This window comes from Terrapene carolina, unplaced genomic scaffold, assembly GCF_002925995.2.
Source record: "Terrapene carolina triunguis isolate 2854851 unplaced genomic scaffold, T_m_triunguis-2.0 Scaffold22, whole genome shotgun sequence".
Taxonomy (NCBI): domain Eukaryota; kingdom Metazoa; phylum Chordata; order Testudines; family Emydidae; genus Terrapene; species Terrapene triunguis.
This window is the reverse complement of record NW_020664373.1, coordinates 16150742-16177069: the sequence shown is the minus strand read 5'-3', so window position 1 is coordinate 16177069 and position 26328 is coordinate 16150742. Positions and strand designations below refer to the sequence as shown.

Here is a 26328-nt window from a genome sequence, read left to right as displayed (position 1 = left end):
TGGTTATTTCGGTCTTCGCTGTTGTGCCCTTGGCCCCTCAGACACTCTACCTAATGAAGGCTCAGCAGCCAGCCAGCTGCCATTTAATGTGTAATGTGATATATTAATGAACCTTGATTTATTATAATTGCTCAATTAATACAGCCATAATTACATCATTACAGTGGTAATTTTACTCCCGCAAATAATTATAGAACTATAAACGGTACAAACAAGTGTGAAATGGGCTGAGACAGGTCACCCGATTAGTGCATTTGCCCTTTCAAGCATTTAGAGAATTGTGACAACAGAGCAATTGTTGCTGATAGAAACCTGTTACTGTACCTTCCCCTGTTCCTGGCCCTTATCACTCTTATCTGCACTAGCCTGTCCTATCTACCATCCTTATTTCTTATTTAAAAAAAAGCTAAGTTCAACCAAACAAGAGACACCTGCAGGAGGGGCCAGAGGAGGATGAAATTTTCAAGAAGTTATCCTCTGTCCTGGAAGAAGCTTAGAGAGCTCAAGAGTTAGTAGAAGACAAGGCCTCCCAACCCTAGGTACCGATGAGAAGGAGCCCAACACAGGTCTACAGAGGTAGGAGTAGGGTTACCATATTTTAATTTAAAAAAAGGAGGACACTCCGGCCCCGCCCCAACTCCACCCCTTCCCCGCCCCTGCCTCTTCCCCAAAGTCCCCGCCCCAACTCTGCCCCCTCCCCTGAACGCTCCGCCCCCCTGCTCCTCCCCCTCCCCTGCTTCCCGCGAATCAAATGTTCGCGGGAAACCTGAAACAGGGAGGCAGCAGGTGGGCTGGGGCTGGGGCTGGGCACGGCGCGGCCCAGTCCGGCCCCCCCAGCCGAGTGGCTCCCTCCGGCGGCCGGACGGCCCAGGCCAAGGGGCTCTGGCCCCGGCGTCTCCCGCCCGGCTCGGCTCGGGCCCTGGGGCGCCGGCCCTGGTTCCGGCCTGCCCTGGCCCCGGTGGCCCCAGCGGCCCCGGCCCCTGGCCGAGCACCGCCAGCCCCAGCGGCCGCGGCCGAGCACCGCCAGCCCCCGACCGAGCACTGCCGGCCCCAGCGGCTCCGGCCCCCGGCCGAGCACCGCCGACCCCAGTGGCCCTGGCAGCATGACTCCAGCAACAGCCTCATTTTCACTGAAAGCCTGAATGTCCGCTGGGTTGACCAAGAATGATACTACGGAGATTGTCTGGTCCCCAACTCCAAGCCCTTCCACCCCAAAACAGTGGAGGATAGCCACATGGTACAAGCTGAAAGAGTCAATTTTGATGTGGCCCCATAATGATAATACACCTTAAAATAGACAGCATGAGATACAGAGGTAATGCATACAAAATGCACCGGGTGCAAGTTTTCTCTGGAGCGGGAAGACCCAGAATTGTATGTGTGGCTCTGCTAAGTTGCTGGTTTCTGACACCAGTACTCTAGCTGGGGAGCTCGGAAGTGAAACTCACCTAGTGATGTGTACATAAGGGAGGCAAAGGCAACAGCAACAGCAGGGACCTGTGCTGATCTTGAAACGATCATTTTCAAATCTCCTGAGAAATAACTTTTGACCTCCACACTCTTCAATCATCATCAGCATGAACTTGTGGATCACAATGGCAAAAAAACTACAAGAGAAAAAATATCAGGTTAAATATACACAAAGTGCATGTGCTCTTTGTATACCAGCATAGACATGTATCTTTAACCATCCTACTACAGGAATTTGCAATGCTGACATTTCCTAAAGTCTGTTAGTAATAGTAATATTTAGCGCTAACTGCATAGAAACATTACTTTATAAGGGCAGGCTGAGTTAAATATTAATTTCATTTTTCAGAGAAGGAAATCGAGACATAGAGCAACTAATTGATTTGCCGAAGGCCACATCACATGTAGGTGGGAGAGTCAGCATTAGAATGCAGGAGCTCCTGGCTCCCACCCTAGTGCTCTATCCATTAGACTATGCTGCCTCTGCTTTTTGTACTATTTTTCTACTTGTTGGCTGAGCTCTCACCAGTGCAGTCATACTTGGTACTCACACAGTCAGAACCTTGTAAGCAAATCACATTCAGCCTTCACAATTTTCATTTTAAATATATAGCCTATGATTGGCCTATGATTTCATGGGCAGGGATCGTGTCTCTAGCCTCTGTTGCCAGAAGCTGGGAATGGGTGACAAGAGATGGATCACTTGATGATTACCTGATCTGTTCATTCCCCCTGGGGCACCTGGCACTGGCCACTGTCGGAAGACAGGATACTGGGCTAGATGGACCTTTGGTCTGACCCAGTGTCACGGAGTGTGGGGGAGTCAGGGCCTTGCACCCCCCACTTCCTGCGATTCACCGTGACTCTCAGCCAGCCAGTAAAACAGAAGGTTTATTAGATGACAGGAACACAGTCCAAAACAGAGCTTGTAGGTACAGACAACAGGACCACCTCAGTCAGGTCCATCTTGGGGGGCAGGGAGCCTAGACCCCGGCTCTGGGTCTCCCTCCTTTTCCCCAGCCAGCTCCAAACTGAAACCCCCTCCAGCCTCTCCCCTGTCTCTTTCCCAGGCCAGGAGGCCACCTGATCTCTTTGTTCTCCAACACCTTCAGTTGGCACTTGCAAGGGAGGGGCCCAGGCCATCAGTTGCCAGGAGACAGGGTGTCAGCCATTCTCTGTGCAGAGAGCATCACCAGGGCCAGCTCCAGGCACCAGCGGCAAAAATGCTGGAGCCGGCCCTGAGCATCACACTGGTCGTCTTAGGCTCTGCAACAATCACTCTCTCTTATCCCATGCATAGGGGAAACTGAGGCACCCACACAGTATTCAGAAAAAACATTAAGAATATTCCCACTTCGTCACACCCAGTATCGCCATTCTATGATTTTGTTTTCTTTTTATACGTATTTTTAGCATCACGCATACTTCTACAGTTAGACAAAGTTGGGAATCTAATAATATGGCAGAGATTTGCATGGTTTTATCTCAGACACAGATTAAGCCAGTGAGAATTTGCATTTACCATCCAAATAAAAGCAACTTAACTAATTAGCATTGCACCATGTTGTTTTATTCCATCTCAGACTCTTAGTTAATGCAGCCAGAAGTCACAAGGAGTTAAAGGGGAGATTTGCAAAAACATTTATGTTATTTAGGAGCACAATTCCCATTGACTTGCCAATGGAGCTTGTGCCCCTAAATCACTTAGACAGCTTTGAAAATCCCACACTGTAGCCTTCAACCTTTCAACCTCTGCCTTAAAATTAGAGGGTTGCACCATTACCTCTAGGAAGCAGAGACCACAATTCTTCATCCTCCCGTTTACATGTCAGAGCTGTCAAACCCTCACACAAAGATTTTATCAGGACATGTATGGAACATTTTCTCATTGATATACTCATGGAAGGTTCACTTGCCATCGTTAATAAAAGGCCCATACAGTGCATCATTAATAAAAGCACAGTGAAAAGTCATAGGTCAGAGTCTCATTCTACATGGCATTGAGAGAGATACAGGAACGACTCTACTATTTCAACGCTGCTGCCAATCAAAGGGGTCAACTATTTTCTTTCATTCTGCAGTTCCCACACTAAGGGGGCTGTAGTACTGGGAATTCATTTTTTTTTATTTTTCTCCCTCCCTGATAAAACAAGAGATTTCATCTCAAACTAAAAATCCATTATTAAATTTACAAAATGACTATGTTTACCTAGTGATAGAGGCTGTTTAAAGGCAGGAAATTCAGGGTTCAGAGAAACAAGAATACATACACTGCTGCAGTGAAATCTGTAAACATTGTTGAGCGAGGAATCCACATCCCAGTGCATGATGTAGTAGCTATCACCTGGACAGAAAGACAGGAGGGTGTCAGAGGGGCAGAGATAAAAAGAGGTTTGTGCATTAACTACAGCATCTTTAGAGAAAGGGTCTTTTTGATATTCAATTGAATTTCTTTCTCCCCCCTCTTACCGGAGCTGCTGCATTTATCCAAATAAAAATCGTCCTTTTAGAGGAGGGGATTTTCCTGTAGATGTAGAACACTTCCTCTACAAACACCAGGTTGGCTATTAGTGTCATTAGAGTCAAGATGGCAAAGAGAAATATACCTGTTATATCAAGGCCTGCATAAAAGAAAAAAAGACACATTTTATTTTAGGAGTGTAACATGTTCAATGCAAGAAAGTGCCTCAGAAAGAAGTTTTAGGTCCCACTCCTGCAAAGGCTTTCTTAACTTGACGCACTGACATTGACTTCAATGGGATGCCTCGCAGTGCATCAGGTTAAGCTCACGAGCCAGGGCCGGCTCTGGCTTTTTCGCCACCCCAGGCGAAAAAGCCTCCGGCCGGAGGGCAGCAAGCCCCGGCGGCGGCTCTGCTCTCCCCCCGGCAGTTTCTCATTCTGCAGTGAATATGCTGACAATGGTACCTCTGTGTGTGTTATCTTCAGCTGCTGCCACTGCAGCCTTCAGGTCTCCCCCTCTACACTTGCTGAACGCCTGAGCCAGATAAGGAGGAAAGAGAAGGGGACTTGGGAGGACGTGTTCCAGGGCATCTTGCAAGCCAGTGCTGGATCAGACTGTGAGCACAGAGCCTGGAGGATGAAGACCGCAGGCAGCCTGAAGAAGGTAAGAGCAGAGAGGAGAGAGTCCCAGGAGTCCCAGCAGGAAAAGGAGAGGGATGCACCAGGACATAATGGGGCTTCTCAGGAAGCAAACACAGATGCTGCAGGCTCCCTATATCTATATCAATATTCCATGTGGCATCTGGGGTTTCTGCACTATCCCTACCACTCCACATTAAAGACAATCACAGCTTCCCCTAAACTGACCTGTGAAAGCCACGGTTGGTGTATGTGTAGCTGAAATGGACATGAATGTTCTTTCCTCTTCATAAGCTCTGCTCTCTTAATTTATTAAACTTTATTAAGTTTTTAATGTATTTGTTTTAAAATTGCACAGGTTATTTTGCACTGATTTTATTACAGAATAAAATTACATTATTTGGAACTCATTCAGCTTTATTGGGTCAAAACATATACCAATGAGTGCTCAGCAGTTCTGAGAGTAACCATGTCACATAACTCATAGGATCATTCACAAACAAAATTAAGAGGTGCATTGACTATGTTATATTCCTACATGTCCAGCGATCACCAAATGATTCCTACTAGGCCACAAAAGAGGAGGGCCAGGGAGAGCCACTACAACACCACACACTTCTCTGGCTCACTGTTAAAATGGTCTTTCAGAGCCGCCCAGAGCTATATAGCTCTGTGTTGAGCTCTTCTAATAGTCCTTGTATCTGGCTGTTCAAATTCAGCAGACAGCTGCTTCACCTCCGCCCTCCACTCCAGCGGAAACTTTTCCCCCCTTTGCTTCACAGATATTATGCAGGACACAGCAGGCAGCTATAAACCATTGGGGTATTTTTCTCACTGAGATCCATTCTGGTGAATAAACAATGCCAGCAGCCCTTCAAATGACCAAAAGCACATTCAACTGTCATTCTGCACCTGCTGAGCCTGTAGTTGAATTGTTTCTTGGTGCTGGCAAGATGGTTTCATGAGCCAGGAATATGCTGCCTCCCCCGGGATCACTACTGGCATTTCAGCGTTCCCAATGCTAATCCGCCAGTCAGGAAAGAAAGTCCCTGCTTGTAGATTTCTGAACATCCTGTGTTCTTAAAGATGTGAGTGTTATGCACCTTCCCTGACTACCTAACATTGATGATGGTCAACAATGATGACGCATCCCCAGTGATCCAACAATGATGTGTAACTATAGAAAAGTAGCCCTTTCTGGTGATGTACTCAGTGGCAAGGTGGTCTGTGCCAAAATAGGGATGTGTGTGCCGTCTATCACTCCTCTGCAGTTTGGGAACCCCACTGCTGCAAATCCATCCACTATGTCCTGCACATTGTCCAGAATCACAGTCCTGCATAGCAGGAGGTGATAAATAGCCCTGCATGCTTGCATGACAATGGTCCCCGCTGTGGATTTCCCACCTCCAAACTGATTTACCATTGACCGGCAGCAATCCAGAGTTGCAAATTTGCCTAGTGCGATCGCCACTCGCTTCTCCACTCTCAGTGCACCTCTCATTTTGGTGTCCCTGCACAGGAGGCCTGGGGCAAGCTCGGCACACAGATCCAGGAATGTGGCTTTGAGAATCTGAAAGTTCTGCCGCCGCTGCTCATCATCCCACACCTGCATTACAATGCAATCCCACCACTCAGTGCTTGTTTTTCAGGCCCAGAAGTGGTGCTCCACCATGTGCAGCTGCTCCATGAATGCCAGCCACAACCTTGAAATGGCTCTTCCTATGTTCCACAGCACTTTGTCCTCCAAGAAATTGTTATGTTGCCCACTCATTCAGTTCTTCTTGCAGCTCTACAAACGCTCCAGGATCGTGTGCCCTGTGCTTGCAATGTTCATGACAACAGTGCAGAGCTGTGCGGGCTCCATGCTTCTGTCAGAGATGGCAGATAGCAAGGAGGGCTGTGCGGGTTTGTGGGATTTTGAAAAAAAGGCACAAAAATTATGGGATACAGATAACATTGTGGGATGGAGATAGTTGCAAACTCAGAAGTTAACCCCATATTCCCAGTCACCCTACACGACTCGTTTCAGTCCCATCGTGCATTGCCAAAACTTCCAAAAACACAGTGCGCTGGACAGGGTCAAGTTGCACAATGGGATACTGTACAAGAGTTTGCCGGGGCTCGACCCTCTCCGGGCGCCGGGGAGCCACACCGACTCACTACACACCGGGGCTGGGCACTCTGTCCGGCGGCCGGGTTTCCCCGTCGGTCCTCGCTGTCCTCAGAGACACGATAAGCCCGGCCCGAGCTCCGGGCGGACACCACTGTTATGTCAGGGCTCAGACCCTCAGTCAGGGCTGAGCAACGGTATAAAGTCTTTAGGCCCAGGCCCTAGGTCAGGGCGGGGCAACAAATGCTGGGGCAGGCGCTCAGGCCCTCAGTCAGGGTTAAGCAACAGGATAAACTAAGCCTCAACAGGCCTGGGAGAGGGGGAGACTGCCACCCCCGGGTTGGGTGGCAGGTGGGACGCAGGCCCACCCACTCCACTGCGTCCCAGCCCGGGGCCCTAGCAGTGGCAAACGCCCGCTGCTTAGTCAGTGGGGATCCTGGCCGCAACACACTGACATAGGCTCTGGTAATGCTGCAGCCAGACTGGGGTCGGCTGCCCCCGGGCTACTTCCACTCTCCCCCCCTGGGCCTATCTGGGGGCCGGTGTCGGCCTCGGGGGGATCCTGGACCATGGGTTCGTCCAGCCAGGTGTCGTTCGGTAGGTCCAGCAACTCCTCCGGGTAGAGGGCACAAGGCGGGCCTGGCAGCTCCTCTGGATAGTAGGCGCAGGGCAGGCTCAGCAGCTCCTCTGGGTAGTGGGTGCAGGGCAGGCCCGGTGGCTCCTCTGGGTAGCGGGCGCAGGGCAGGCCCGGCAGCTCCCGGAGGCCGCCCCGGGCTGCAGAGGTTTCCCAGCCCCGAGCTAGGCTGGAGACGTCTGGTCTCTTCGGCGGCTGGGGCCTGACTGAGTTCTGAGGGCCAGCCTTTATACTTCCGGGTCGCCGCCTGACCCCGGGAGGGCCGGGCTCAGAGCTCCCTGGCTCCGCCCACTGCAGCCTCCGGATGGGCTCTTCCCCCTCCGGGGCGCCGGGGAGCCACACCGACTCACTACAGATACCTAACCATGGTGCACTGCACTCTGCATCGACTCAAGCACTTCTGGTGAGTACTTGCACTGCCGACACAAGGTGCCAAGTATGCATGCGCACAAGCAAAGTACTAACTCCAGCAACTGTATGCCAACGTCACTTGAGTTAACATATGTAGCCCTGGCCTAAGAGATATACTCTCTCAAAGAAAGGTGCTGCCTGAGATAGATGAAAAAATTCAATGACACCACATCCCATTCAAATAGGAACCTTATCAAGGCTCACTGGTACTGCTTTGCTCTAGGCTATAAAATGTTTGAGAAGGTGTTAAATGGTGTCTACACAAGTGCTAAGGGGACTTCCCTGTCATTTTAAGATAACTCAGCTGAAAAAAAGTGCCTTTACTTTCTTGTGTAAACAAGGCTGTAGACGTAAGTGGAAATACTTTGAATCTACCCCAATGTGACAGGGAGCAAAATTTAGGATTTGGGTCAAAGGAGCTAGGTGAAGTTTATCAGGATTGCTTCACTTTCTCTCTCAGTAGTTGTTCCCCTTCCATTGCATGATCCAAACACCATCCTGGCTGCAAGCAGTAAGGAGTGACCATGCTGTCATCTCGCCCTTCCCTCTCCCCAGGGGTGAGAGGCAGTAAAGCCAGCATCATGGCAACCAGTTTCATCAAGGCCAGGAACCCATTGTCAGGCCTTCAATGAAGGCTGATTGGTTAGCAGCACTTGGCAAAGGACTGATTCTCTCACTCTGCCTCTTTACTACTGCAGGGAGTGAGATGTGCTGGACAGCACCGTGTCTCATTGTATTCATTTCTGGTCAGTATATTCAAAAGCTGCAAAGATTTTTTCTTTAACCCTAGGACATTATTAGATTGGGACACCAGGGGCTTGAGTTTTTTCTCATGTGACACCTGTAACTCAGTTGGAACAGCACTGAAGTCAGTCGAATGACACCAGTGCATTATTTAGTGCAACTGGAAAACAGCTAACATTCCCCATAACAGTTAGCAAAGTCTCACTTCCCTTTATACAGGACCCACTCCAGATGGGTGCTAAGCATCCACAATTTCCCACAGGTGTTAAAGGGTGCTGCAGCTGTCCTCAGAAGTTTGCTGACTGACTATTTGTGGTTTCTCCATTGGTAGGTAACGGCTAGCCTTGTTTTCTGGTCTGTGAGGCAGCAGCAAAACTGTTTGCCATGGATAGGAAGCACTCAGTAATTAGTTTACAGGGTTTGAATGTTTTTGCACCAAACACCAATTTGTGAAACTCCTGCTTTTGCTGGTTTTACAGCATATGAGATAGCCTGACCTTTCGGCAAGGAACGTTCACCTTGATTCAATTGTCTTTCCTGTCCCATAACTCCTCGTGTGTCAAAATATAACAATGGACAAAGGCTTTACTAAGCTTCAGAAACTGGAAGTTATGTACATTTCTGGCCATTGGGAGGCCCCTGAGTTTCAGACTTGGTTGATCCAACCCAGACCCTTTAAACGAGTTAGTTATGTTCCCCTGCTGCACAGCAATTTACTTAGAAGGTTGCCTGAGTGCATCTGCCGCTGTAGTCTTCTGAATCCCTGGCTCAGAATTTCACACTCTATTTGATCTCATTAGGCAATTTTCCTTACATTCAGCCTGAGTTTTCCTCTTCCCATTAAACACCATAAACAATTCCACTTCCTCCTTGGCCTTTAGTAGAGCAGTGTGAAATGCCTGTTCCTAACCTGAATTCAGTCTGGTCTCACTTATTGTTCTTTATTTGTACTGCAAATATTTTGTGCTTGAAAGTCCCAGTCACTGATCCCTTAGGCACTGTGTACACGTATGAAAAAGAAAGAACCATTGGAACAAACCTGATCTGGTTTTCATCAAAATTTTATTTTTAAACATTGGACTCATCAAGCAGCATTTATAGCTTACCAGAGCATCTTATCTGTGTAGCCTTTGTCTCCCCAATCCCCCTAGTATCATCACTGAACACATTTTGTGTAAGATTAGAAGTAAGATCCTTCGGGCAAGGGCCTTGCTTTTTATTTGTTCTATACAGCCTAATGCACAGTTATGCCACTGCATAAATGATTAATAAATGTAGGTACATTTTAAAAAAAAAATCAGCTTTTGCTTTCAAACACAGTCGTTGCCGCAGTCTACAAAGGCGGGATTCCCAGTTGTCCTGGAGTTTGACAAAAATATCAGTGAGCAGGCCCACAGTCATATGCGGCGTACACTCTGGTTTATGCAGGACAGAACTAAAACATAATTCCATCTTTCATTCACCATTCTGTTTCATGCAGTTGTCTGCATCATTGTAAGTTTGCAGAACAACCACTGGGAACAGGTCAAGCAGCAGCCTAGAAAGGGTTAAGGGATCCCTTTTTATCAAATGGCTGTGCAGGGTGTGTAAGGAAGCTGAAGATTGGAACAAAGATAAGTCCTGGCTGTGGATTGTGTCCAATATTTTCTGTTGAGTTGTTTATCCTTTGTTATACATGATAAACCATGATCTGATGAAAGGACCTTACTTAACAAGGACTTGGCCAGGGCATTTGCTTCCCTTTCCTGGCTGGTGAAACAGCATAGCAGCCTACAGTTACTCACTGTGTACATGACTAGGAGATTAAGTGTGAGTAATGAATAAGTGAGGGAATCCACAGACAACAGCTGTAAACAATACCATGAAATCCAGACGCTGTGCTTTTACAGGAAATATTTCAGCTGTCTTGTGTTCCAGAAGAGACAGGAAATGCTATGCCAGACCAAAGTGGTGGCCCATCTAACTTCTGCTCCTCTCTCTCTGACAGTGGCTAGTACTACATGCTTCAGGAGCAGAAACTACACACTAGACAACTGTGGAATAAACTGCCCAAAGAGGAAGTTTCCTTCTAACCCCATCAGTTATTCTTATGTCCTGACATACGAGGGTTCCCATCCCATGTTAAAGCAAACATTTCAGTCCTGTGGATGTTCTCATTATCTACATAAATATCTCTGCTTTTTCTGAACCCTAAGAACCTTGTGTCTGAGCGCTTCATAATGGGTACAGCAAAATGTTGTGCAATGGGCAGTAGGAAAAGATTATTTACTTTCTCAATTCATTGCTCTGACTGTAGTAACGGCTTCCACAGTTTTCAGTTTTAAATCCTTACTCCAAACACACTGATGATTCCAATCTGGAACTGGTCACCATTGCAACATCCGGGCAGAGGTCATCTGTGTTGTGAAGAGCCACGCACTGACTTGTACGTTCTTAAGGTTGCTGGGTAATTTAGCTGAGGGTGTGTCCACACCTGAAATGCTACAGTGGGAGAGCAGCTGTAGTGCTTCCCTGTAGACGCTACCTATGCCGACGGGAGGAGTTCTCCTGTCGGCACAGGTAATCCACCTGCCCCAGAGCTGGTAGCTAATTCCATGGAAGAATTCTTCCATCAACCTAGCGCTGTCTACACTGGGACTTAACTTGGCTTAACTATGTTGTTCAGGAGTGTGGATTTTTAATACCCCTGAGGGATGTAGCTGGGTCAATATCATTTTCTAGCATAGACCAACTCTGAGTCTGCAGACCCTCAGACCCTGCGATCCTCCAGTAGGAAGAAATAAGGCATGTTTTCTTTTGCCAGCCCTAACATCCTGGCTCACTGCCTTCTCACACTCTAGAACTACCCTCTTTCTAATGCTGTGCCAGTTCAGTGGTAGGGGATAATCTGATGCTGGACTATGTGTAACCACACTGACGTGATTTAAGATGTGCTCACTATTGGGTTATGTTGTATGTTGAAAAAAATAATAAGAAAATGCAGTTTGTCAAGATGGCGGCCTTTATTCACCAAACTGCTCAGCTTAGCAGTCCTCTATCATTGACTAGCAGTTAAATTGTATTAGCAGCAAGGGCCTTTTGTTAACACTCTTAGGCCTGGTCTACACTAGGACTTTAATTCGGATTTAGCTGCCTTAATCCGAATTAACCCTTCACCCGTCCACACTACAGAGCCAGTTAATTCGAATTAAAGGGCCCTTTAAATCGATTTCTGTACTCCACCTCGACGAACGGAGTAGAGCCTAAATCGATTTTGTTAATTCGAATTAGGGTTAGTGTGGACGCACACCACCGAATTACTGTGTTTAAGTTAATGGGGTAGTGTGGCCGCACACCACCGAATTAATGTGGTTTAAAACCGAATTAAGGTGCTTAGTGTGGCCGCGCACAATCGAATTTATACAACCTGTTTCCCAAATTCGAATTATCTAAATTCGGATTAATCCTGTAGTGTAGACATACCCATAGGGAACGGCTGCATGTGAGTTAGGAGGTGTGGTTCCCAGCTCGCGCAGACAAACCCGCGCTAGCTTTGCTCAAACTAGCACCTAAAACTAGCAGTGTGTCTGCAGCAGGATGAGCTAGCCAGCTAGGGACGTTCCCAGGGGCCGGGCAGGATTGCACTAGCTTAAGTGGCCACCCATGTCATCCTGCACACTCTGCTTCTTTTAGGTGCTAGCATGGCTACATCTACATGAGCTGGGAATCACACCTCCCAGCTTAAATGTAGACGTACCCTGAAAACCCTCACGCTTGACTCCCACGTTCAATGTCACTTTCGTGTCATTTTTGTCTTATCTTTTTACAAGAATAACATAAATAGCAGAATGTTAGTGAGAGCGGCTTTCCCCTCCAGCTCTAGTGCCCTCAGGCCAGCTGGACTGAGCCTCACTCAGTCCCCCACTACAGCCAGCACACAAAGCACCCACTTCCCCTTGCCCTGTGTCAAGGCTGCCCCTCTTCTAGACTATGTTTAGGATACTATCTTGACAGCTGAGCCTTGACCACAGAAGCCGCGTTACAGGCCCTCCAAGACAATGATGCGAATAAGAGTACTAGACAAGAGATGAAGATTGAGAGCCCTTCTAGTAAAAGGTACATGACATGTCATACAATACCCAGTGTGCAGGAACATCACCTCCAGATTCCTGAGTGGGATTTGGACAACAAAGATATGAAATACATGCACCCCTTCCCTGGATCCATCTCAGGTTTTATAGTGACCCCAGTGCACTGTGGGACAGGAGTTAGTGTTGCCAATCCCAAGCATGCAGAACTCAAGAGTCAGGAAACAAAAACTCATGAGACTGACTTAAAAACCATGGAATTTTAAAAAATAATAAATGGAGGGTTGATTTTATTTGCTTTCTAGTTTTGCAGACTTTAGGATGCATGCGTTTACACTTTCCTCTACAACTATCATGCTAGAAACGTCCTTTTTTTTAATGAAAGGTGAGAGTCTCACAGTCACATGATTCCAGAGACGGGGCAATACGAAAAATGCCAAATATCACAAGACTCGTGATACAACCTTAAGAGTTGGAAATAGTGTCTGTACTCCCTTGCCCAAGTTACCTTTGATCTAGCTAGCTCAAGTGACACTAGCAGTGAAGCCATGGAAGCACGGCTGGTGGCTACTCGAGTATGTACCCAGGGTGCTGGGTGGGCAGGACTAGCTTGTGCTACTGCCTGGGCTGCTGTGGTTTCAATGCTATTGTGCTGACATGGTCTAAATCCCATAGTTTTGTACTCACTATCAAAACTCAGGCTTTGTGTACATAGTAACTTGCACTGGTCAAAATGAACTCAGATTTAAAACCACTTTGGTTAAACTGCTGCAAGATACTTGTTTGGAGCCTCTTAGCCCATTTTAAAACTGGCTTGTATCAATTAAATCAATTCCTTTCTGACTTAAGCTAAAGCACCACAAACCAGGTTAAATTGTCTTTAAGTGTTTGTCTTTATGCTGGCTCCCAGCCTGGTTGCTAGGCAACCCAGCAAACTCAATTGGACCCAATGAGCTCCCTCCATATGGTTTCATTTTGATTGGGCAGAGAAGCATTGCCAAGTCCTCTGTAATTTTTTTTTAGAGCCGCGGGCTGCAGGTTTTGGGGCTTGTTTTATTTGGAGGTTGCTTTTTTGTAATAGTGGACTTCCATGCCACTCATACTTCTGCACTGCTCCTGGCGGCGGTGCTGCCTTCAGAGCTGGACGCCCGGCCAGCAGCCGCCCCTCTCTGGCCGCCCACCCTGTGCTTACTTTGTGCTGGGGCTGAACCCCGCAGGGGCACTGGAACGGGGGGACCACGGGGCCATGGCCCCATCACTTTTTTCCTGCCTTAAGGGGGGTAAGAGGCAGAGAGGAGTAAGTGGCAGGTTGGGGAGCCTCAGGAGGAGAGGCGGAGTGGGCATGGGGCCTCAGGAGAAGAGGTGGGGCGGGGTGGGACCTCGGGGAAGAGGCAGGACCACCGTTCAGGTGCCGGTGGCCCCCACACACTTCTCGGGAGCTTCCAGTACTCCTGAGTCCTGGCAACTCTTTCATTTAAGCACTGCCCCCACACACCTCCCTCTGAAATGGGCTGGGCTAGTTTGGGGCTTGTTCTAAAAGGCAGTGCCACTTTTTTTCCCCTTGTGTTGCCAAGTCTCACTCACATCAGTGGCTGTTCGGTGCATACAGCGGTGCTTAACTTGCTCTCACTTCTGCTTAAAGCCTACTCCTGCTCCAACCTCAGCCTGTACCTGTTCCATTCTGGTTTCTGACTCCTGGCTCTGACTTTTGGCTACATCCCTTGGCTTACCCATTGGCTTCTGACCTTTGGTTTGACCCCTGGATCTATACTCGATTACTGGAACTGCTAGTACAACCACAGGAAAGATCCTGCTCTATCCACTGGGCAGCTTATAGTGTGTCCACACAGGGCTTTGCACCTCTTTAAATCAAATAATTGTACAATACACTTTTAGTGGAAGCCAGTGCCAATGTATGTGTATACAAGGCCATACTACTTGATGTAAGGAGCTCTCAGTAACCTGGGACACAAGGGGTATGTTTACACTGCCAAAAACAAAAACCCTGCGGCAGCACATCAACTTTGTCAACTGACTCAGGCTGGTGGGGCTTGTGCTATGGTGGGGCTAAGAATAGCTGTAAAGCCATTCCTACTCAGGCTGGAGGTGGGGCTCTGAACCCCCGCGGGGTGTGTGTGCAATGGTTCTGAGAGCTTCAGCTCCAACCCAAGCAGGAGTGTCTACAATGCTACTTTTAGCCCTGTAGTACGAGCCCTGGGAGCCTGAGTCTGTTGACACAGACTTTGAGACTTGCTGCAGTAAGGCTTTTGGGAGGAACGGGGGGTTGGTTTTTTGCAGAGTAGACATACTCCAAGGTCAGGGTTGATGTCCCACCATGCTCCATTCTGACACCCATTAAGAGATAAGGAACTCACTTCTCTTCTCCCATTGTAAAATCTATGGGGGTCGGAGGGCTCTCCAAAAATGTCATGAAGTTGGAGAGATGCAGCTACATGTACCACTCAGGGGAGAGGTCTGTGACCACACAGGCCTTGTCTTCAGTAGAAACAAAGGGATATTTTGAACATATGTAAAACAAATCTAGTGTAGAATCATAGAATATCAAGGTTGGAAGGGATCTCAGGAGGTCATCTAGTCCAACCCCCTGCTCAAAGCAGGACCAATCCCCAGACAGATTTTTTCCCCACAGATCCCTAAATGGCCCCTTCAAGGATTGAACTCATAACCCTGGGTTTAATAGGCCAATGCTCAAACCACTGAGCTATCCCTCCCCCCCAGGATAAATTGACAGGGTAAATTGTACTTTTAACATATGTTAAAATCCTGCTCTAGACCAGGCAGATTAACACGTTAGCTAACGTTTTAAAAACACTTTTTTCCTAGTGAAGGCATGGCCTTAGGGGACAGGAAGGAAGTGGCATGACAATACAGACCCCCAAGGACATACAGGGAGAGCTTAGGACAACCCCATGGGACTTTCCCTCCACGTGCCTGTCTATTCTCAGTCCCCTAGCTGCACAGGAGGAGTCGTGCAACATTAGGAGACTCCCTGTGGCTACACATGTCCCTATTGTCACTGATTAAAAATAAAAAGGAGTTAATGCTGCTTCCAGCAGACTTTTTGATCAGCAGAGCTGCTCCCCAACTGTGATTCCTTCCCACCCCCCAGTCCAGGAAGCCCTGATTGCATTGAGTTTACATGGAAGAGCATACGTGGGCATAGCAAGGAAGAAGCTGCTGCATCATCCTCTTGATGGTTGCTGCACAGATTCTGTGTGACTGTTTACTCCGCTCTTCTTGGGAGGAAGGAAAGGGCATCTGGACCCAGAAACATAGCACCTCTGCCCAGCTCCCCCATCCCAGTCACAGATACACCAAAATAAGGAATACTCTTCTTATAAATGGTCTATAAACTGCAGGTGACAAAGCATTAGCTCTTTTTTCAGGCATTTTTCTGGGTGTCCCAGTCACTGCTGAATCTATTCTCCCCCTCCCCATTCTATTAAATAAAAAGTTAATGTTGCCTCAATTTAGCAGTGGATTTTTCCCACTATCTTGGACAGCCTGGAAACCATTATGCAATAATGCCAGCTGAGAGATGATTCATTGTATTGTAGTCCCCTCCTGAACTTCCTGAGTAAATTTACAAGTGACAGACAACTCATTAAGGGAATCATTAAGAAAGGGATAGATAATAAGACAGAAAATATCATATTGCCTCTATATAAATCCATGGTATGCCCACATCTTGAATACTCATGCAGATGTGGTCACCACATCTCAAAACAGATATACTGGAATTGGAAAAGGTTCCAAAAAGGGCAACAAAAATGATTAGGGGTACGGAACGACTGCCATATCAGGAGAGATTAATAAAACTGGGACCTTTCAGCTTGGAAAAAAGATGACTAAGGTGGGATATGATAGTGGTCTATAAAATCATAACTAGTGTGGAGAAAGTAAATAAGGAAGTGTTATTTACTCCTTCTCATAACACAAGAACTAGGGGTCACCAAATGAAATTAGTAGGCGGCAGGTTTAAAACAAACAAAAGTATTTTTTAATACAACGCACAGTCAACCTGTGGAACTCCTTGCCAGAGAATGTTGTGAAGTCCAAGACTATAACTGGGTTAAAAAAATAACTAGATAAATTGATGGAGGATAGGTCCATCAGTAATGGCTATTGTAATGGCATGGAGGATAGGTCCATCAGTCAGCTGGGGACTGACTGGCTAAGCAGCAGTTCTGCAGAAAAGGACGTGGGGATTATAGTGGATGAGAAGCTGGATATGAGTCAGCAGTGTGCCCTTGTTGTCAAGAAGGCTAATGGCATATTGGGTTGCATTAGTAGGAGCATTGCCAGCAGATCAAGAGAAGTGATTATTCCCCTCTATTTGGCACTGATGAGGCCACATCTGGAGTATTGCATCCAGTTTTGAGCCTCCCACTACAGAAAGGATGTGGACAAATTCAAGAGAGTCCAGCGGAGGGCAACAAAAATGATCAGGGGGCTGGGGCACATGACTTACGAGGCTGAAGGAACTGGGGTTATTTAGTCTGCAGAAGAGAAGAGTGAGGGGGGATTTAATAGCAGCCTTCAACTACCTGAAGGGGGGTTCCAAAGAAGATGGAGCTCGGCTGTTCTCAGTGGTGGCAGATGACAGAACAAGGAGCAATGGTCTCAAGTTGCAGTGGGGGAGGCCTAGGTTGGATATTAGGAACCACTATTTCACTAGAAGGGTGGTGAAGCACTGGAATGGGTTACCTAGGGAGGTGGTGGAATCTCCATCCTTAGAGGTTTTTAAGGCCCGGCTTGACAAAGCCCTGGCTGGGATGATATAGTTGGTGTTGGTCCTGCTTTGAGCAGGGGATTGGACTAGATGACCTCCTGAGGTCCCTTCCAACCCTAATCTTCTATGATTCTATGGTGTCCCTAGCCTCTGTTTGCCAGAAGCTGGGAATGAGTGACAGGGAATGAATGGATCACTTGATGATTACCTGTTCTGTTAATTCCCTCTGGGACACCTGGCATTGGCCACTGTCAGAAGACAGGATACTGGGCTAGATGGATCTTTGGTTTGATCCAGTATGGCTGTTCTTATGTAACTCACCATAGTATAAGCACTTGGTCTGGTAATAAATGTCGACAGGATCAGGTTGTATAGCATCAAAATTACAATACAGCATAGATTATACTTAGCATGGCCATTACATTTCTGTTACTCTGGTGAACTACTTTGTACTAAAAAAATTACCTCCAAATATTAATAATTATCACACACTTCAACAGTGGGTCCATTGTTTAGCGTTTTTAGTTACTGGAATCCCTTTCAAACACTAACCCAGCTTCCTCATGTTACAGATCACTAAAATAAAACGGGAAACTAGTGACCGGGTATTTAGATGTACATAGTCTGCAACGAGAAAACAGGGCTTTCAGTCCAGACACGTTTCAACTAACAAATCTTCCTGGAAAATCCCTCCACCCCCCCCCCCCCCCCGCGCGCACACACACACAGTTTTTAAAGCAGCAGCAAAACTTACTTCCGATAATTTTGTGAGAGAACGGAGGCTCATTTGCAATGCAGACGGGATCGGTCCCATTCTGCATTTCTTTAGCTTCTGTTAAGCCTTGTCTCCTCCTGCTGTCCCTGAGGCGTTGCTTCCTTTTCAGTGTTCCCAGTCCCCAGATGGCTGAGTTACAAAGCACTGCTACTTCTGCGCTTTTCCAGTAAGGCGCTGAGACTTGTTGCCAAATGTAAATTTCCTCCCAACCACCTTTCGATTGGGTAAATGCTTGACAGTCCGAATAGCCAGCTCTTTCTCTCTCCGTTCAAACACTGCTGCAGAATGAGGCGCCAGTGAAAGATCCCCCAAGGAAACCACAGGGTGACTGGGTGGCGAAGTCCTGTTGAGCAGTGCCCACACACAATTTACACTCTTGCCTTGTGCGTTAGCAACATCCTTCCTGTCGGCAGGGAGGTTCCACACTTGTGTCCGTGTCCCCTCTAGTGTTGTGTTATTTATTTGCTAGGTGCTGTTAAAGACATACAGTAAAGATGTCCCTGCTCCACAAGACACATAAAGACAGAGCTCCCTAAGGCATACAGTGTTAATACTTACAGTACAAGTTCCAAGCTTCAGAATGTCACCCTCTTCTTCACACACACCCCAGCACCAGGCAGCACCTCCCACACACCACCTGAAATGTCAGCGATAGTCACTTTTGCAAGGCTTTGAGAGAAACAGTTTAAACCTATGAGCAAGAGGCATATGTACTGCACTCCGCATTTACCTCTCTGTGTGAAGTTAGGGGCGGGGGAGACCAATGGATACATTTCAGACCAAATCATGGTCCTATTAAAGTGGAAAACTACCATAGACTTCACCCCTAAAGGAACCAAAAATGGGGAGGAGAAGCAAGTGAAAATTAAACTTTTTACCTCATGTTTAAAAACGATTTAACAGGAGAGCTCGATTTTACTCAACTCTTAAACAAACAACCACACCATTTTGATCCAGTTTTGCAAGTTCTTGCCATATAAACCAAAACTACTTTTTGCATAAAAAGGGAAGGGGAGGGGAGAGAGAGAGTTACATTACAATGAAGGGGAGAGAGTTCAAGAGAGAGAGTTACATTACAATGAAGGCAGATTTATAAACTTAAAAAAACCAACACAAAATAGCAGAATTTTTCAATTTGATCTCTGTAGCAGGTAGAGCTGGTTGGGAATTTTTGTTGGAAATATTTTCCAAAGGAAAACTCAGTTTGAACAAAATTGACATTTTCCACAGGAGAATGTCAATTATGCTGCCATTTTGATTTTCTATTTGGAAAACAAAATGGAAATATTTCCTTTTGGATTGGTTTCACCTGATTCTGAATATTTGGGATTGTTGAAAGCCAGGGCTCTTTGTTTGGAGCCAGTTCAACATTAAACTGCATTTCCCTAATTGTGACACATTGCTTTATGGAAGCTGTAGTTTGGGCTCATGTTTTCTCCTATGGGCTGAGCTCCCTGGCAAGACTTCATTTCTCATGATGCAATACAGTCTACCCTTTGACTGAGCATGGTACATCATAAAAGTCCCATAACTACAGGTGCACAATGGGAGATCAGTGGTGTAGTGGTAAAAAAAGAAAATGAGTAAACTAGCCTAAAGGAAACTCTATATTCCCTAAATGAGAAGTGGGTCTACTCTGTTTACCCAAGTTTACCATCAACTACACTACTGTGGGAGATGTAGTCTGGCCAGGGAACCTGGCCCATAGGGGATAATCTGAGGTACAACACCCCCAAGGCAATGCATCACAACAGGGAAACATAGTTTAAGGCTGAAATTGACTCAAAAATGAAGCATTTATGGTCTGTTCAACAAACCAAAATGAAACATTTTGATTCAGAAATGTCAACATTTTATTTTTTATCAGAAATGCTGAAGTGAAATATTTCAGCCTTTCCCAAATGAAACTTTTCATTAATAGAAAAATGTTGATACTTCATTTTTTTCATTCTGATTCAGGACAAAAGCAAATGTTGAACATCAGAACTTTCTACAGGATGGAAATTCTGATTTTCCACTCAGCTCTACTAGCACCCCCTTTTCTGGGTATTCATGACCGTGGGATCTTCATCACAGACCTCTAAAACTTGAGCTAAAGGGGTAATTGTCACTAGTAGCAATACTAGTTTTTTATCCTCTAGAGAACCAGCCACTAGAAGGGGATGTGGCACACACTTAATCAATGTCTTACACCTTCAGGTTAGGAGGCATTTTATCTTGCTCTTTCCAGCAGTAGTTATGCTAGTTGTGTAATAGGATTGTCAGGCAATGCACACAGGAAAGTGGAAGTGAAACCAGACATATCCATCTTGGAAAACACTTGAGAGAAAATGCAAGAACCATTTGCTTTGGAAATCTGGCTCAGCCTACTGCAGAACTCCCCAGACAGGTTTTGGGCAGCAGGTCCAAGTGTGTGAGATGAGAAAGCGAAGAACTGTGGCTGGATTTAGGACAGTCCCTCCAGGACAGAAGAGGAGAAATATAAGGAAAACCCAGACTCCAGAGGTTAGGGTCTGAGGAAGGATAGGCCTGCCTAAGATTCTAGGTAAGATAGATGTGCATGTAGGCCTTTTGTAGTTTCAAAATCCTTTCTCTCTTGTTATTATTTGCTCCTACTGTTAAGATTAAACAATATTTTGTTTTAAGAAAACTGGTCACAAACTCCTAAACAGATCTGCAGCTACTGAGTCAAGACAACCCAGTCTAAGAGTGGGAGAACTATGTGATTCCACCCCAAGAAAGGAAACAGCTCGAGGCCTGGGATCCTAGAGCAGTGGTTCTTAACCTGGGGTGCACGCACCCCCTGGGCGTGCAAGATGCCGTTTCTGGGGGTGCGAGACATGCCAGATTTTTTTAGAAGGTAAATCATCGAAAACACAAATTAAGCACAGGCACGTAAGTACAACTACTTTGTTTCATCAAACCTATGTATTTATTAACATTATACAATTTTTAACAATTACCATAATATACAAACAAAAAATATATCTAGGTTTAAGGGGTGCGAGAACATATTTGAAGAACCAAAGGGGTGCAGGCTGCAGTAAAGGTTAAGAACTACTGTCCCGGAGGGTGCCCTCAGACACCGGAAAAGGGACATAGAGGAGGCTGGCTGTGTTACTGTGACAGTAGTGATGTGCCTATATATTTTTTCTAGGGCTGTCAATTAATCACAGTTAACTCACGCAATTAACTCAAAAAAATTAATCGCGATTAAAAAAATGAATTGCAATTAATCGCATTGTTAAACAATAGAATACCAATTAAAATGTATTAAATATTTTGGATGTTTTTCTACATTTTCAATAGTGATTTCAATTACAACACAGAATACAAAGTGCACAGTGCTCACTTTATATTATTATTTTTTATTACAAATATTTGCACTGTAAAAATGACAAACAAAAGAAATAGTATTTTTCAATCCATCTCATACAAATACTGAAGTGCAATCTCTTTATCATGAAAGTGTAACTTACAAATGCAGATTTTTTTTTGGCTACATAACTGCACTGTAGCGGAGCGGTTACCGTGCTCCTGGGATAAAGGAGTGAGAGCAGCTGAGGGAGGCTGGCTGAGTAGCTGGCCATAGGTGTGGCCAGCTCAATCAGGGCACAGCTGGCCCTGATAAGAGGGCTGTGAGTAAGGAGCCATGAGAGTCTCACTCTAGCCCTGGAGTGAGAAAGACCTGGCTGCCTGGGAGAGACAGGGTACCTTCGACAGAGCAGCCCCTGGGGAAGGGGCAGGCTGAGCTGGGGAGCTCAGGCCTGGCTACCTCCCAGGCTGAGGCCTGGCAGGAAGGCCTAAGGCAGTACTGTGGCTGCAGGGAAAGGCAGCAGGTCTAACCCCCTTGCCAATGATGAATGGCCATTACAGACTGCAGGTTGCCCCAGAGAAAGGGGGCTAGATGATGACTGGCAGTAGCCACTGAGGCAAGGTGGGCATGGGGGAAGGGGTTCCCCTGGGAGGGGAGACCCAGAGTGGGGGTGCACTGCTGGGGGGCAGCACCCCAAGATAAGGGTCACCGCAGGCCGGGAGGGATGCAGGGCCTGAAGTATGGTGGTGGAGACCAGGAAGCAGGTACCGGTAGGGAGACTCTGGCCAGCAGAAGGTGCTCTGAGGCTGGAAAGAGCTAATTCCCAGACTGACCAGCAGGAGGCACCATGGCAGTGAGTGCCCGCCATGCTACATGCACTCAAAAACAAAACAGTGTAAAACTTTAGCGCGTACAAGTCCACTCAGTCCTACTTCTTATTCTGCCAATCGCTAAGACAAACGAGTTTGTTTACATTGACAGGAGATACTGCTGCCTGCTTCTTATTTACAATGCCACCTGAAAGTGAGAACAGGCGTTCACGTGGCACTTTTGTAGCCTGTGTTGCAAGGTATTTATATGCCAGATATGCTAAACATTCGTGTGCCCCTTTATGCTTCAGCCACCATTCCAGAGGACATGCTTCCATGCTGATGATGCTCGTTAAAAAAATAATGCGTCAATTAAATTTGTGACTGTACTCCTTGGGGGGGAGAATTGTATGTCTCCTGCTCTGTTTTACTTGCATTCTGCATATATATTTCATGTTATAGCAATTTCAGATGATGACCCAGCACATGTTGTCCAATTTAAGAACACTTTCACTGCAGATTTGACAAAATGCAAAGAAGGTACCAGTGTGAGATTTCTAAAGATAGCTACAGCACTCGACCCAAGGTTTAAGAATCTGAGTGCCGTCCAAAATCTGAGAGGGACGAGGTGTGGAGCATGCTTTCAGAAGTCTTAAAAGAGCAACACTCTGATGCGGAAACTACAGAACCCGAATCACCAAAAAAGAAAATCAACCTTCTGCTGGTGGCATCTGACTCAGATAATGAAAATGAACATGCGTCGGTCCGCACTGCTTTAGACCGTTTTCAAGCAGAGCCTATCATCAGCATGGAACCATGTCTTCTGGAATGGTGGTTGAAGCATGAAGGGACATATGAATCTTTAGCGCATCTGGCACGTAAATATATTGCAACACCAGCTACAAAAGTACCATGCAAACGCCTGTTCTCACTTTCAGGTGACATTGTAAACAAGAAACGGCCAGCATTATCTCCTGCAAATTGTAACCAACCTTGTTTGTCTGAGTGATTGGCTGATCAAGAAGTAGGACTGAGTGGACTTGTAGGTTCAAAAGTTTTACATTGTTTTATTTTTGAATGCAGGTTTTTTTTTACATAATTCTACATTTGTAAGTTCAACTTTCATGATAAAAAGATTGCACTACAGTACTTGTATGAGGTGAATTGAAAAATATATTTTTTTATTTTTTACAGTGCAAATATTTGTAATAAAAATAAATATAAAGTGAGCACTGTACACTTTGTATTCTGTGTTGTAATTAAAATTAATATATTTGAAAATGTAGTAAACATCCAAAAATATTTAAAATAAATGGTATTCTACTGTTGTTTAACAGCACAATTAATCATGCAATTATTTTTTTCCTTAAATTTGGATTCATTATTCTGACTAATGCTGAAGCTCTTGTACAGGCAAAACGTCCATCAGGCACCTGCTAGTGTAAGCCACACACCTGCTGGGTGTGGTGCTCTGTCCCATTGAGTGGCACTGAGACCACTTAGTGCGAGATTAATGAGTTTGCTCTACAGCCTTAGCTACCAAGCCGCTGGCTTTTAGCTCATGCAGTAGAGGTTTATGCACTAAGCTCCAGAGGCCCCAGGGTTCAATCCCACCCACCACTGACTGGTGTCTGTTGGTGTTACACTAGCACCATTTATTATTACCTTTAAAACTATTTCACTTTTGAAGAAAAAACCCAGCATTTTCACTTTATTCTTTTCACAATTATCATTGGATAGAAATTTGCAGAAGCCACCGAGTTCAGATAAGCCCCCTATTGACAAACATGCAGCCACAGGTACAAAACAAACCAATGGCCTTTCTGAAGATATAGGCCCAACTTTTCTTCTTGAGCAAGATCTGATCAATGCAGTGGGGGAAGGGGAAAGGGAGTTGCCAAGGAACTGGTTAGAGTTTCCTGAGTCTCCACCCCCAGTCCATGTTAGAGCAGCCTGAGGACTGCTCTAACCTACACCAGCTGGCAACATTCCCCAAGCAACCATCTCTCACCTGAAGATAGCTGAGGTACAGTACATTCTAGCCATAGCCCCTCCCTGACCGAGACACAGCCTCTATGCTGGAGTTGTGGCTTTAAACCCACTAGAGACTCCCTCATACTAGGAAAATCCCTAGAAAGAGGGGATCCGAGCAGTTTCCACTCCCTTTGTGCCACCTGTGTAGCAGAAAATAATATTTCATAGTCAGTTAAAAAGGACAACCTCAATCATGTTGATGGATTTGGTTGTTTTAAAAAATATATGAGAGCTGATGGTCATTCAATGAAATTAAATGACAAGGACATTTAAAAGAAAGAAAAGAAAATATTTATTCACACAGTGCAGAGCCTGTCCAGTAATTTATTCATTGTCACAGGACATCTTGGAGTTAAATATTTAGCTTGAATTTTAAAACTGGCTGGGTAGTTTTATAACTGATAATAAAGTTTATTGTTCCACATCCTTAAGTGGCGTAATAAAATCTTATGCTTCAAAAAATACACAGATTGCTGCAAAGGTCAAGGAGAACATTTTTCTCTAGTATTCAGTGTCATGCAATTGGCCAAGGGCATTATCGGTTTGTTTGTTTTGTTGCCTCCTTTCAAACATCCTATCAGCCACCATCAGAGGCAGGAAACCACACTGGAAGGATCAATATTCTCGTGCACTATGGAAAATCCTTTGTTTGTAATTAGCTTTTTACCCTACCATACAATTCAATGTACTAATGCATAACGTCCTTCAAACAAATTATCTCAAGATGCTGTACAGTGAGGGAGGCTAGAGAAATGTTGTGCAAAATTGGACGAACCAACTTGAATGCAAGCAGAAAGGGAAGTGATGACTAGAGATGGCGCAGGGGACAAGAAAGAAAGCTGAAATATCAAAGCAAGAATTAATCCTATGTGTTTGTACAGAGGGCTGATCCATTTTCACAGGGTGAATGTCTCCCTACCTAGCTCCCACAGAGACACTTTCCCTGGACTCAAAGAGGGCTACCCATAGTCAAGACTCATGCATTGGAACAGTTATCTTGGATGAGGTGAGGTGCTGGAGGAGAATTCAGAGAGGAAGCATATCCTTCCTACCAAACAGCCAACATCATGCAGGAAATCCACAAAAACATTAACATAGCCTGAGGCAGAGTCATTTCCTTTGTGGCACCCTCTCGGCACTGTACATAAGAACATAAGAATGGCCCTACTGGGTCAGACCAAAGGTTCATCTAGCCCAGTAGCCTGTCTTCCGACAGTGGCCAATGCCAGGTGTCCCAGAGGGAATGAACAGAACAGGTAATCATCAAGTGATCCATCCCCTGTCGCTCATTCCCAACTTCTGGCAAACAGAGGCTAGGGACATCATTCCTGCCCATCCTGGTTAATAGCTATTGATGGATCTATCCTCCATGAATTTATCTAGTTCTTTTTTGAACCCTGTTATGGTCTTGGCCGTCACAACATCCTCTGGCAAGGAGTTCCACAGGTTGACTGTGTGAAGAACAACTTCATTTTGTTTGTTTTAAACCTGCTGCCTATTAATTTCATTTGGTGATCCCTAGTTCTTGTGTTATGAGAAGTAGTAATCAAAACTTCCTTAACTACTTTCTCTACACCAGTCATGATTGTATAGACTTCAATCATATCTCCCCTTAGATGTCTCTTTTCCAAACTGAAAAGTCCCAGTCTTATTAATTTCTCCTCATACGGAAGCTGTTCCATACCCATAATCATTTTTGTTGCCCTTTTCTGAACCTTTTCCAACTCCAATATATCTTTTTTGAGATGGGGTGACCACATCCGCACACAGTATTCCAGATGTGGGCATACCATGGATTTATATAGCGGCAACATGATATTTTCTGTCCTATTATCTATCCCTTTCTTAATTATTCCCACCATTATGTGCACTTTTTTGGCTACTGCTGCACATTGAGTGGATGTTTTCAGAGAACTATCCACAATGACTCCAAGTTCTCTTTCTTGAGTGGTAACAGCTAATTTAGACCCCATCATTTTATATGTGTAGTTGGGATTATGCCTTCCAATGTGCTTTACTTTGCATTTATCAACATTAAATTTCATCTGCCATTTTGTTGCCCAGTCACCCAGTTTTGAGAGATCCTTTTATAGCTCTTCGTAGTCT

The 26328-nt window shown here is 45.7% G+C and overlaps 1 protein-coding gene across 1 annotated transcript in view; it reads right to left on the bottom strand.

The window, feature by feature from the left end:
• Positions 1–18120, bottom strand: part of LOC113406043 (organic solute transporter subunit alpha-like) — a 29336-nt gene extending 11216 nt beyond the window's left edge. Inside the window, exons 1-4 of the mRNA XM_026648196.1 lie at positions 18043–18120; positions 3940–4091; positions 3741–3814; positions 1449–1607 (exon numbers count right to left, since the gene is read on the bottom strand). Of these exons, the coding sequence (XP_026503981.1) occupies positions 1449–1607; positions 3741–3814; positions 3940–4091; positions 18043–18109 (452 nt within the window). The 5' untranslated portion in view covers positions 18110–18120. The remainder of the gene's footprint in view (positions 1–1448; positions 1608–3740; positions 3815–3939; positions 4092–18042) is intronic.
• Positions 18121–26328: the final 8208 nt, after the last annotated feature.